This window comes from Aptenodytes forsteri, unplaced genomic scaffold, assembly GCF_000699145.1.
Source record: "Aptenodytes forsteri isolate BGI_AS27 unplaced genomic scaffold, ASM69914v1 Scaffold12, whole genome shotgun sequence".
Taxonomy (NCBI): domain Eukaryota; kingdom Metazoa; phylum Chordata; class Aves; order Sphenisciformes; family Spheniscidae; genus Aptenodytes; species Aptenodytes forsteri.
Window position 1 is genome coordinate 625,010 of NW_008794161.1, and position 13,300 is coordinate 638,309.

Genomic DNA, 13,300 nt, shown 5'->3' on the forward strand with positions numbered 1-13,300 from the left:
ATGAAGCTCTTAAGGAAAAAGACAAGCACACTTTCATAAACTGAAATGAGAACATTTATACAAATTTAAAATTTTAGTTTCCATGTAACCTACTTTATCAGCCATCATTGTCAGGAAAGCTTCAAACACCTTATCAGCAACAGCTATCACACACTGCATCATACCTGAAGAATTGAGAGAAGTGACAGGTTTGATTATGAGAATTACATTTGCTTTTAACAGGTAAAAAGTGTTTATGTTTACTCAGCCAACACTGAACCGAGCAGTTTCAAAACAAAACCAGCATTCTTGGCAAGAATAAAGCAACAGCAATCTAGTGAACGTGATTAATTTTGTTATATAGTTGCTTTGTTTTAGTTTTGCATGCCTGGAGATAACTTCCTAGTATCTCAAGTTGCGAGATAACCTAGACATGTAATCTTACCAGATTTGTCTTTTTGAATTGCTTTATCCTCAAAATAGCAAAACATAACTTGGAAGCGATCTTGGTCAGTTGAACGCAACACCCTAGGAAAAGAAGAGTTTTGTGGGTTGGGTTGTTTTGGTTTTTTGTTTCATTTTGTTTTTCTTTTAAACATCTTCAACAAATCTATGTACTTTAATGCCACAGTACACACCACACACATACGGTCATGGTTCATTTCATGACAATTTTAACTCTCTAGTAAGTGTGATATTGCTATTTGTTTCTACATTGAACTAACAGGGCTTAGATCATAAAACGCTGGATTGTCACTGAGAGAATAACTTTCACACCTCAGGAGTGGGAAACGTGATAATGATGCACTTATACAATCACCACAAATGTATAAACATGGCACAATCTTTGGCATTTCTAGAGGCTTTGCATCTGTTGAATTTGCATATGATGGAAATATCACTTATTAAAAAATTTTTTCTAAAATACAGCCATGATGTTTCTGGAAATGGTCGTCCCTGTTCTCAGTTATCATCAAAGTAAAAACGTGGTGGAGAAGTTTCTTCCTACTTTCCTCATTGCTAGACCTCCACCTCAGCTTTCAGCTACACACGTCTTTGAATAGCAGTCATAAATACACTTTTAAAGAAAAAAAAATAGTCTGTGAATTCAGTATGTTTGATTAGTACAACCTAACACACACTATTGAGGGGGAAAAAAAAGTACACTACAAAAAAAGAAATTTCTCAGCTCCCACTAATCTCATAGAATAGGCAAGTGTCTACACTGTCCTCCAGAGGTGCAAGCACAAGACTCTGTGCAGAGGATACATTACGCTTGCAAGACATTCCTTTGAAGAACCCTTTTGTCCATCTTCTATTAGTTCCTATACAGAGGAGATCCCATTTTTGGGGCCCTACTATATTATTCCATCCTTTTTATCTACTCTTAAGGCATTTTTGCACAGATGAATTCCCAGTCTCGGAATCTTCAATAGAGCTAACGTGACTCAAAATACTGATTCACATTTATCTTAGTGTCTGGCAATTCTGACTTGAACATACAGAGTTTTTATTTTTTTTTTTAATTCATCAGTGAAAAAAGTATATATATACCTCATATATTCTAGGCGGTAAACAGAAAGGAGATAGGTAGACATGGCAAAGTCCAACTTATTGATCAACGCTGACACTTCCGGAGGAGGATCCAAGAGATTTATTATGGTACTCCGCAGTTCATTTAATTCAGCCTAGAGATGAATACATGAGGTTATCTGAAGTGCGAGTACTGTATCAGTTTGTGTTCTGAAAACATTTGCTTTCAGCTATTACTCTTTTTACTTTTTAACCTTTGCAAACAATATGCCAGGATGCCTCTGCCCGCAGACTAAGACCAACCTGCTCTGACTCAGCAAGTCACGATTCTTCAAATACAGAATTAAACAGAGTTAAATGCTGGACTCAAGCTCCCTGCTGAAATAACTGGCATAACTGCATGGAAACTAGCAATGAAGAAATAAAATTCCTACACTAAATGCATGTAATTTTGATCAATATCAACCTTGTCCATCTGAAACTTCAAGAGTCTCGTGCCATTTTTTGATGTCACAGAACTAAATATCTAGGCACAATGCAGATTTCCGTATTATTTGGGAGCCAAAGACATTTCATAAGCTGCAACTCTTAAATCCACTTTACACTGCTACCACAAACAGTCCTCAGGTAAAATCTATCCTGCAAACACTAGGGAGAGAGAAGTATACCAGTACCAAGCCAGAGGATAAAAAGGGAAAAAGCTCACTTAACATTTATTTGAAAGACTGAATGTGTTGTTTCCTTCCAAAGTTTGTTGTGTTTCAGTTTTTTTTTAAATAGTATAAATTTTGTCTGTCTGTTACAAAACGGATGAAGAACTATTAAAAGGCATCCATCTCCACATAGACTTGGTTTCCACACCTAATCAAAATAGTGTGGCTACCACCCTAAGCACTTGTATTAACACTCAATAAAACTAACCCCAAGTCATTTATGTACACTGCTGTCACATGAGTAGTGTAAAAAAGCTGTTTTTCACTAATAGGAGGCAGGTTGAATGGGTATTGTGCTATTTCAATATATCATGGTTACTATATCATTTAACTCTGACGGACATTACAGAAGTAGGTAATAGAAGAAATTAATTCTTACAGAAGTCACGGTATCATTCTTCATGGCAGAATTGTACTGAAGAACAGATCGAAGTGGTTCTTTGCTGGGAAACGTGAGTAATGGAGACTTGGTGGCAATTTCACATACACCTTCATACCATTCTTCTGGCCAGAGACCTGAAGCACAAGTATAAAGAGAAAGGTGGGGTGGGGGAGAAAAACAGTATTAAGATTCACAAAGCTAACCAGCATTATCAAGCTTTATACTACTTCCCAGGGCCAATTTTTCATGCACTTAAGCACAAACACTCAACACAAGTGATCCGTGTTCCAAACATAATAAACATGTTTCGGTAATTCCAAGTGAAGTTTCTCACTGGATAAGAAGTTTCTACTTGATTACCATTGTACCCCATGTTTCTGATCTTCCATTTCAGGAACTTAGCTATCAAAACTCACACTTAACTAAGGCTAACTGCTATATTAGCTTAGGGAAAAAAAACCAAACCCTAAGAACAAATTGTACTGTGCTGAATCTCATAGCAAAACAGAGTAAAGGTGTAAAATCCTACCAGACAACTGTCATGTAAGCTGTTTGCTTCGCAGTGTCTTTATGCCTATAAATTTTCTTCAGCCTACTGTGAATGGTTTACATACAGTTACACGCACATTCATCAAGAGTTTATATGTGACTAGCAATGTTGTTCTCTCAGAATTTATACTACCTGATCCTTCCACAGCAAATCCCATCAGCACTGAATACAACCAGAAGTCACGGAACAGCTTTTGCAACCTGGGCTTGGCCTCCTTGATGGGTGGCAACCGTCTAGTGAGCTACCAAAGAAATAAAAATTAACATCAGAAAATGATGGGAGTTACAATAACTTAATTCCATGCTAAGGGATCAATTCATGTACCTTCTTTACTATGATTTACGAAGGTAATATTCTTTGTCATCTATGAAAACTAGTCTCACGTTGCTATTGTTATATTGAAGAAAATTAGATCTTGTTAGAATATCTTAAATGCTAACATTTGAGATGCCTGAAGTAACAATTTCCTTTGTTTTGCACAAGAATAATACCATGCTGACACAGTAACCTCTGAAGAGAATACATAATATTAGTGTACTATCAACTGCAGACAGGAAGAGACCACACGGTCTTTTAAACTGTGTTGAAGACAATGCCATGCAGCTTTGCTTCAGTGCAACGGAACTCAAAACCAAATAAATATGAGTCAAACATACTTCTGGTTGCTGTTGTTTATTGGCTTTGTGGAAATACATTGAGGCACCAATTGGGGATCTTTCATTGTTTGCACCCACGCACACAATGACATCAGTTCTGGAGAATTTACTATCTAAACAAGCAAGTAAAAGAGCATTATTTTCAACACATTTATTAAAATTCTCTGATACTTTTTGCACAAACAGCTGCTACCACTGGAGGAGCACAGTTTATACTCCCAGCCAACATGATATGCGATGTTAGATAAATTTATGTAACAAAGCTTATAGTGTGTTATCCTTAAAAGTGTTAGAAGCACAGGCAGTGTTTAAAAAGTGAAAGAAATGGCCCATTAAACTGCGAGCTTTATTCAATACGACTGTATATTATTACTGTAAAACTTTCTTAATAAAGTGTTAGATTCTAATCTAGCTGGAAGGAGTTTGCTCTAACTGTACAATAATTCCCTTGAGGTATGAAAGCCAGCAGTATTTCAGTGAAACCTTATATAAAGCCAACTTTGGATATATTTGTAAATCATGAGGCAGATTGTTCATTTAAAAAAAAAAAAAAGAAAAAAATCCCTGTATTATAGTAAAATTAATCTCAGTTTAAGCTGGTGAATGGCACTATGTTAAAAAGTTGCTTGTGCAACACAAGTGTTTGCACCAATATAACACTGACTGAAGAAGCCTGACCATCACAACCACAGAGGCCTCAACCACATCTGCAGTAAGATCCCCCCCCATTTCAGCACAAAATAGCAGCGACATGGCTTTACTAGTCATTAGCAGTCAAGTTTATGTGCATGCTTGACTTTGAAACTTTACATACACACCAATTTTTGCTCAAAGATCTTCCTCAAAAGCCAACAAGTACCTGCAAAGCCATAAAAGTAGTTCAACAAACAACATACAATTCAGCAGAGATCACTAGGCAAGGGAGGGATTTTGGCTGACGAAGTAAGTTTAGCAGTGTTTGATTTAGAGAATGTTTACTTTGGGAGATACACAAAAAACTAGCGTCAAAGTTCAGATTTAAACCCTGCCATTCCCCTTACTTGAGCTATTCAACACATCCCTTCCGTACAGTGCCTTAAAGGTAAGCTTCATTTACATCTTCTGTTATTTTAGGTACATCTGACCAATGACATATATATTGTAGAGTGGGAGAATGTTTTGCCTGTGTAAGTGCAGCTAAGCAATAACTGAACTTTGGTGAAGACGAGATGTAAAGTTGGGAACTAGAGACAGCAACTTCTTCTATGCCAAAAGTAGAAAACATTTATCAATGGTTACTGGACAGAGTATCTCAGCCGTAAGGGCCCGACTTCTGGGGGCGGGGAAAAAAAAAAGTCATGAATTTATGAAGAAACAATAAAAAAAAAAGACTGACTCGAGTCCTTCAGTCAGTGTAAAACCATTTAAAAAGCATTTTCTATGGATCCTTCATCATTGCAAAACAATTCATTTTTTATACGGGGTAATCACCTTAAATGGTTTCAGGATTTCAGGCTAATTAGTTTGGGGGGAGAGTTTTGAAAATTAAACTGTTAGTTCAGTTACTTCAGTCCTGCTACAACATGTTTGAAAATATTTTCCTTCAAGCACTGGTTTTATTCACAGATGTGCAGGTATGTATACCTATATATTTTACTTCCACAGAACAGCTCTTTGGACTATTTGCTAATTTAAAAAACATTTAAATCAACGTATTAGTAAGATTTTTGTTTTAACTGTATTCAGTGTTTTGTCCTAGATTAAATTGTAAGTATTTGCCATTTTACTCAAAAAAGTACTAGCAACAGAAATTGACTTTATAAAGTCATCAAGTAACTTTCTAAAGAAGTCTGAGCAAAATCCAAGACTCTGGCATTCAGACACCCATTTCACAGTTTCAGTTGATACAGAGTTATTGAACACCTACATTCTGGTCTTTCTTTGACTGTCACAGGAAGGAATTACATTTTTTCATATCTTTTTAAGATCACTGTAATTACTGCAAACCAATATTATGGTGAAAAGTCTCTCAGACCCACTTCTTGGTACGATGTTTTACAGCTGAGTAAGGCTGATGGATTCTCTTCAAACAATAAATATCTAAGATAGTTCTTGATTTTAAAAATAATTGAAAAAAAATGCAACGGTCCAGTACTCAGTAGATGAAGAGATTAAGTTCCCCTTTAGAAAAATGCAGGTTCTACTTAAATATATCCTCACACAAAAGAAGTGAGGTTAGAAATCCAGCATCAGGATAACACTAAGACTAGAGAAACAAAGTTCTGAATAGGAACTTAGAGACTTCACATCATGAAGAAAACAGAGAGCTCATGTTGTGCAGTGCTACACAAAAGTAAACCGAAACAAAACGTAACTAAACAAAAAGCAGAATCAAGCCAATCCTTCACAGAAGCAGCAGATGAGTATACACAGCTGCAAAAAGTATGCACAGACGTGTAGTAACACACCTGAGTAAGACCGTGAGCAGGCCAGGACATATATTTATGTCTAATGCTTCCCACAGTGCAGTCCCACTAACGTGGGACGAACGTATTTAGTGCAAATACATGTCTTTCTCCAAGTTTGTTGCTACATCCCTAGATATCCTTTATTCCATCAAATTTCAGCCTTGTTCTTCTAAAAATACTCCCATAAAACTCCCATTTTTGTTGTAGCTACAGGATGTCTGTTTTCAAATTCTTCAGTACATCTCAGCCTTCTGGTATGCTCCTGCAGTGGATGCCTAGTCCCTCCTCCTACCAAGCTCAAATCTTCAAACTTATCTTCACGTTGTATTTTTAGCATACACTAGTAACGCAGTTAGCACACATTTTAAGTGTTACAGGTTTATAAATAAAGAGTCCCACATATTTTAGGTAATGAGTTTGTTACTGCTGAAATATGCCAATAATGATGTCTTCTATGGGAGGAGGTCAACCAATTCTTTGGCAGGCTGGAGGCATTATGTAAGCAAAACCGATTACCAGTAGAACAGATTCATCCATTTAATTGAGCTCTGTTCCACTAAAAAAAAATGCTGTCGAATAACTATAGACCTTCTGCTGTGACAGAATTCAGCATGGTCCTAAAATTAGGGAATAGATAACTAAGATTCAATTACCCTATGCTCTCTCAACTGTGTCATGTTGTCTTCCAGGTTTTCACCCGTCAGAATGAAATTCCTATTTCATTTGCTTGCCTTTGCTCTCATCATAACCTCCACATTTTGTGGAGTCAAGGACTTCACTGAGCATTTTGAAAGCCTTAAAGATGCACAGCCACATGAAAATGGGACCTATGATATGCCAAACTTACCACCCGAGTTCCACAGAGAAAACACTATCACTAATGACTTGATTCCTGAAGAGGAGGAGGAAGAGGACTATCTAGATCTTGACAAGATACTGGGTGAAGATGATTACAGTGACATTATTGATGCTGGCCCATACATGGTTTCTGAAATTCAGCAAGGAAATATTCTTGAACTATTCCAAGGCAAAACTAGAATCCAGCGCCTCAATACCCTCAATGCAAACTTTGGCTTCAACCTTTACCGCAGTGTGGCAGACAAAGCCAACTCTTCAGATAATATCCTCATGGCTCCTGTTGGCATTTCCACTGCAATGGCTATGATTTCTCTGGGTCTGAAGGGTCAGACTCATCAGGAAGTGTTATCTGTTATTGGTTTTCAAGACTTCATCAATGCCAGCACCAAATATGAGCTCATGACTGTTCATAATCTCTTCCGCAAACTCACTCATCGGCTATTCAGGCGCAATTTTGGTTATACGCTGAGGTCTGTCAATGATGTTTATATTCAGAAGGACTTTTCTATTCTGAATGATTTCAGAAACAATATGAAAACATACTACTTTGCTGATGCCCAACCAGCTGATTTTTCGGATCCTAACTTCATAACTAAAACAAATGAACGCATCTTGAAGCTGACCAAAGGATTAATAAAGGAAGCTCTTGTGAATGTAAACCCTACAACACTGATGATGATTCTTAACTGTCTTTACTTTAAAGGTAAGAATCTGTTATTTCAATCTTGGCAATGGATTTTCTCAGTTTGCAATTCACTGCATACATCATTAGAAACCCCAGACTGAACTTAAATCCAGTCTACAGTTCAAAAAAGCCTACTGACTCCCTCATTAGAAGAATCTCTATTATTAGCCAATTTTTTGCACGTTTCTGTAGCACACTGATGTTCCAGTCATGCCTTGAAGTTAGTGGGTATTGTAAATAAGCATTTGCTGTATTTGTACATCTAAAACCTTATAGTCTAAAAGTGAGACTAAAAAACAATGTATGAAGGCAGAACAGCCTCAGAAAGCATGAGCTTTGTAGGAGTCTTAGATGATGAGGTATTACTTCATGTGCAAGTTATTAGTCACACTGAGTCCTGCTTCAAGTTATTGGCTTCACTGAAATGGTACAGGCTGATCAGTTAAAACACTTAACAATTCTGAAGTATTCAGGATTTATAGGAATGACTATAAAGAAGTTTAGCTTAAAGTATCTGCTTTTTATATGATCAGAGCATGATCCTTGTCAACAAGCCTACACAGGGGACTGAAGAGAAGAAGCAAAACAGCATTGTTCTAAAACTAAAAACAAACACATTCACTACTTGGAATATTTCAGTATGAACTGCCTGCTGATATGGGCTCCTACATGTTTCACTATAGGCTGAACAGTTAAAGAGGCTTGAAATAAAGACTATACAATATATTATTATAAATCCTTATTTTCAATTTCTTTACATTTAAACTAAGAATCTGTGGTGAGATTTTCAACATTGGTTATCTGCCTCAAGTTGAAAGTTTGGTAATTTTTCAACAAACTTTTAAAATGGTATTAAATGAGCAAAAGGTGGGAGGTGCCAATGAAAGAGGAACTAAGGAAAAAAAGGAGATCTGTTACTGACTAAGATGAAAACCAGATGGAAGGTGACTTAAAACACTGGTAAGAAAAGACAGATTAGCACGAAAGGATAACAATGTTTGGAAGTACAACATACTCCTTTCCATAACTTATAATGGAGTTTCTTTTTTCCAATTATGTCCCTGATTCCAGGAAACAAATGCTAAAGGGCTCTCTTACACCTGCCTTCTCAGCGTTTGATTATAGGAATTTATAGGAACACCATTCCTGTAAATCTATGAAACGTACCTTTTCCCACTCACTTGCAAGGCATTACTTCCCTGAATAATGCCACGTCTCTTTAAAAGATTTGAAGCACTCATTAGCATAAGATCCAAATAATGATTTGACAGATCCCTATTCTGAAGTACTATCCAAAAGGGACTTATTTATACCCTTAAGTACATCTCTGATGACCATATCATATTAAATACATGGCTTTACTGTCCATCAGACCATCCTAAGAAAAGGATTATGCAAAGTGAAACAGAGACTTTTTTTCACAATTTGGTCAAATTTAAAATGCATTCTTGTTTTACTCTGAAGTTTTTAAATACTTGTGCTATCTCAGAATAACAAAAACACCACCAAAAATTAAATAGCCTTAGTATTGGATCTCTTGAGTCAGCAAGACTAAAAAAACTTTTGGCTTTTTCTTCTCCCCATGGAGTCCTGTTAGTCCAAATTGCCTTGGTGCTGTCTGCTGAAGGCAGTAATTTCTAACCCTCAAAACCAAAAAGATCCATTCTATACCACTGTCTCCCATTCTTTCGTCTTATAGTGACAGTCTCCTGGTAATACTATTTCGAGTGGAAGTGAACTTTTTAAAAGCAAGTTCTGCTCCTAGGTTTCCTAGTTTCCCCACTAGTCTTCCACAAATGCTAATTTTTGTCCACATCTTTCCACTTACAATATTTACACTGTATCATTGCAGACAAGCTCTGTTAAGCCCTCAGAGCTAAGAAACCTATGAGTACACATCAGGTACGCAGAGATGCTCAGTACAAGTGATACTGAGTAATGGGTTACTTGCCAAACACCATGAAGTCTCAAGCTCCTTTTATATTAAATACCATCAAGAAACTATTGGAAACTGTTCACGTCGGTAAGAAGCAAGTTTTATCTTGTATAGGTGTCCAGTCTAACTGAGATCTACCCTCCATTCTGCAGAGGTCTGAACAATCATTTATGAGCTTCCTATCAAGTAGGAGCTGGTTATTTTAGCCATGGTAGGTCATGGCAGCTTTTGATAACTAACAGATTTTGACAGATCCAAAATTGGTTCTGAGATTCTAGTCACAAATGCAAGAGAAGTCAATCAGTGGAGACAACATCTGCCACCACAGATGGGTCCAAAAGACATCTCGGTGGGAAGATTCAAAACAGGAAGTCACAAAAGTCAGTAAAGTGCCAACTGGTTTCAGCTGGCCCCAGAAGACCACATGCCTCCTGCTGGAGAACAGTATTTTACCCCAAGACAAACACATCTGCAAAACTGAATTAAAGAAAAAAGTTCTCCAGCTCCTCTCTTTTACTAGGAAGAGCTGATAGATGTCTCCCATTCCTCAAGTGACAACAGTGCTGCTGAAGCTCCCCTGACCCACAGCAGCTTCATGCCTTTAGCTAGCTAGAGTCCTACACCTGTAAATTCTGCTCCCTGAAGAACAGCCAGATGATGTTTTTTCCTGAGAAGTGAGACCATTTGTTTGGGAATACTGTAATTCATTTTACAGCCCATTCCCTTCAGAATATTAACCAGTCTGATCACTTCTCAAACTGCTCCCCATCAGCCCAACACATGAAGAAACTATTAGAATGAAAGTTGGACTTAAGGGGTTTTTTGTTACTTCACAGTCAACTTGACAAAGTCACACTGAGGATCTCAGAATCACTTGCAATCTTTTAAAAAAAGGTTACTGATTAAGGTTAAATTTGTAGTGTCTCCACACAGTCACAGCCATACTCCCCATGTACTTGCTTGCCAACAGTGACCTAAAATCCAGAGTTTTAACAGGAAATACCAGTACCCCTATTTCCACTATAAAATTCTAACTTTGCCCATTAAGAAAAAAATTAATGTTTTTTCCAGAGCTTTGGTTCTGAAAAGAGATCAATAGGAGCATCACTTTAGAAAAGCACCTTCTTTTACACAGACAATAAATATTTGGGGTACCCAAAGAATCTTCACATACAAAGATTCAAACCCTGATGGCAAATCTTTGAACTGCAAAACAGGTTGAATTGTATTCTTTGGGCATAAACCTGTCAGATGACAGGCTCATGTAGGTGTGCTGAAATCACATCAAACTGGGTCATAGAATTAAGCAGTCAACACCCAAACTTTTCAGGATGTCTTAACACAGAAAGTTAACTGGCTTGAATGGACTAAGTCAACGTAATGCCTTCAGCATACTATCTGTTATGCAAAATGAAAACAGCCATTACTTAGCTTGGTGTTTCTAATGCCTGAAAGTCTGGTTTCAAGTATCAGAGCTCAAAAAATATAGGTGAGTCAGTTGTTTCGCTAGGTGCGAACCCTGTCAAATATTTTGCATCTGTTTAAACTTCGCAATTTCTAGGATCCTTGCAGAAAAAAATAGTACATACCAAGCCCTTTCAAATTTCCAGTTTGTGTTTACCTGCTTTTGTAATTCAGAACATTCAAATCAGACAAATGTTAAGTTAGAAAGAAAGTCAGGAATTTTAAAGTCACTTTAAAACTTGTCGTCTTAGTCAGGCTTAATTGAAACCAACAATCTCCTACAGTAATTCCCAATTCATATGAATTAAAACTTAATGTAAACCGTTATTCTGGGGATATTTTATTAAACAAGGATCTTGGGGTTTTTTGTTTATCTATCTTCTGCATTGTATTAACAGGAACTTGGGAGAATAAGTTTCCAGTGGAAATGACAATGAAGAGAAGTTTCCGACTGAATGAGAAGCAAACAATAAAGGTTCCTATGATGCAGACTAAAGGGAACTTCCTAGCTGCTGCAGACCCCGAGCTAGATTGCGGTGTGATCCAGCTCCCGTTTGTGGGGAACATCAGTATGCTGATTGTACTTCCACACAAACTCTCTGGCATGAAAGCCCTAGAAAAGCAGATAACACCTCAAGTGGTGGAAAAATGGCAGAAGAGCATGACAAACAGGTATCTGCTGAAAAGTACATCTTGTAAAGTCTTAATGTATTTTCTTGATGAGATTGACAAGAAAATAACATATGATATTTTGATTAAAAACATTAAACCTAAACAAAACCCCCCAAAAGATGGGATTTATTGAATTAAAAATCAGGACCAGTGATCTCTCAAAATTTAAATGCCGTCAAGAAATCAAGGATGATTGAGGTGGAAAATTCTAATGGAGTTCCAAAATTCTTTCTATTAAGTGTTTAATGTTGCAGATTTAAAGAAAAAGTTCTTACTGATAAAGTTTACAATGAGGAGGAAAAACAGGAGCAATAGCAGGTTATTTGTGCAGAATAATCTTGATCATATGGAAAGCAGCCCATGTTCATTTCAGCACTATGCATTTCAACATATCTGTTGTGTAAAGGCACACATTCAGTAATCAACAATGGACATCACAATTACAGGAGAGAAAATATTATATAGCCTCTCTTGTGCAAGATGACAGCCTAGGTGGTATCTGTCTTCAGACTTGATGAAAAGATAAAAAGGCCTGATTTGATGTGCTATTCGGGAAGCTAACCTATTTCTATTGTATACAGTAAGTGATAAACATCCAATTTAGTAGTCCAGAAAATCTGACAGTTCAACATTTATTACAAGCATATCCAGCCATGTACTGAACTGCTCAAAGCCATATACCTTATACCTATAAATAATGTAAAACATCGTAAGTGAAATATTAAATTGACAAACTAACAGTTTTGGGAGGAGAATTAATTTTTTAAAGCACAGCTTAAAAGTAATGATGCCCAAGTTTTGAAAGTAAAAGTACGGTAAACAGTCCTGTACATTTCTGTGTCCTGCTTGCTGAAGACAGCAAAAAAGCCAAACCACACAGATATGTAAAGCAAAGGAGTCATGCAAATATGTATCTCCTCAATGATTCTTCATTTTTGTTTTTATTTTTACTAGAACAAGAGAAGTGGTTCTGCCTAAATTTAAGCTGGAGAAGAGTTATAACTTGATTGGTTATCTGAGATCCATGGGAATAGAAGAACTGTTCAATGAAAAAGGCGACTACTCTGGTATATCGGATGAGAAAGTCACTATTGACAGGGTATTTACTCCTCTCCTCTTTCCATTTCCTTTCTGATTAAACCATATCACCTGAAAACATGACAACACAGTAAAAATAATTCAGAGTAAGCCAAAATAATATTTTTTCCTCATCTTTCCTGGAGGACACAGAAGGGATGTGGATTTCTCTGCATGTCCTTGTCTATTCATATAATGAGGAACATGCTTAATCAGATGTCAAAGGCACTAACAAAGTGTTGCGGTCAGTCAGGAACAGGCTTATTCACAAACCAAAACCAAAGGATTGCTGCTGCATAGGAACTACCACAAGGGAGCCACGTGCAGGACCTGGCGTGGGGGGGGGGG

At 37.0% G+C, this 13,300-nt stretch overlaps 2 protein-coding genes across 3 annotated transcripts in view; one reads left to right on the forward strand and one right to left on the reverse strand.

Annotated features, from left to right (window-relative positions):
• The window catches only part of PI4KA (phosphatidylinositol 4-kinase alpha), a 63,634-nt gene that overhangs the window by 27,282 nt on the left and 23,052 nt on the right, over positions 1 to 13,300 (reverse strand). For both annotated transcript variants that reach the window (XM_019472513.1, XM_019472514.1), the window contains exons 19-23: positions 3,290 to 3,398; positions 2,605 to 2,741; positions 1,534 to 1,667; positions 425 to 507; positions 94 to 164 (exon numbers count right to left, since the gene is read on the reverse strand). In XM_019472513.1, coding sequence (XP_019328058.1) covers positions 94 to 164; positions 425 to 507; positions 1,534 to 1,667; positions 2,605 to 2,741; positions 3,290 to 3,398 — 534 coding nt within the window. The remainder of the gene's footprint in view (positions 1 to 93; positions 165 to 424; positions 508 to 1,533; positions 1,668 to 2,604; positions 2,742 to 3,289; positions 3,399 to 13,300) is intronic.
• The window catches only part of SERPIND1 (serpin family D member 1), a 9,112-nt gene continuing 659 nt past the window's right edge, over positions 4,848 to 13,300 (forward strand). Inside the window, exons 1-4 of the mRNA XM_009280857.1 lie at positions 4,848 to 4,894; positions 6,950 to 7,821; positions 11,602 to 11,875; positions 12,830 to 12,974. Coding sequence (XP_009279132.1) covers positions 6,966 to 7,821; positions 11,602 to 11,875; positions 12,830 to 12,974 — 1,275 coding nt within the window. The 5' untranslated portion in view covers positions 4,848 to 4,894; positions 6,950 to 6,965. The remainder of the gene's footprint in view (positions 4,895 to 6,949; positions 7,822 to 11,601; positions 11,876 to 12,829; positions 12,975 to 13,300) is intronic.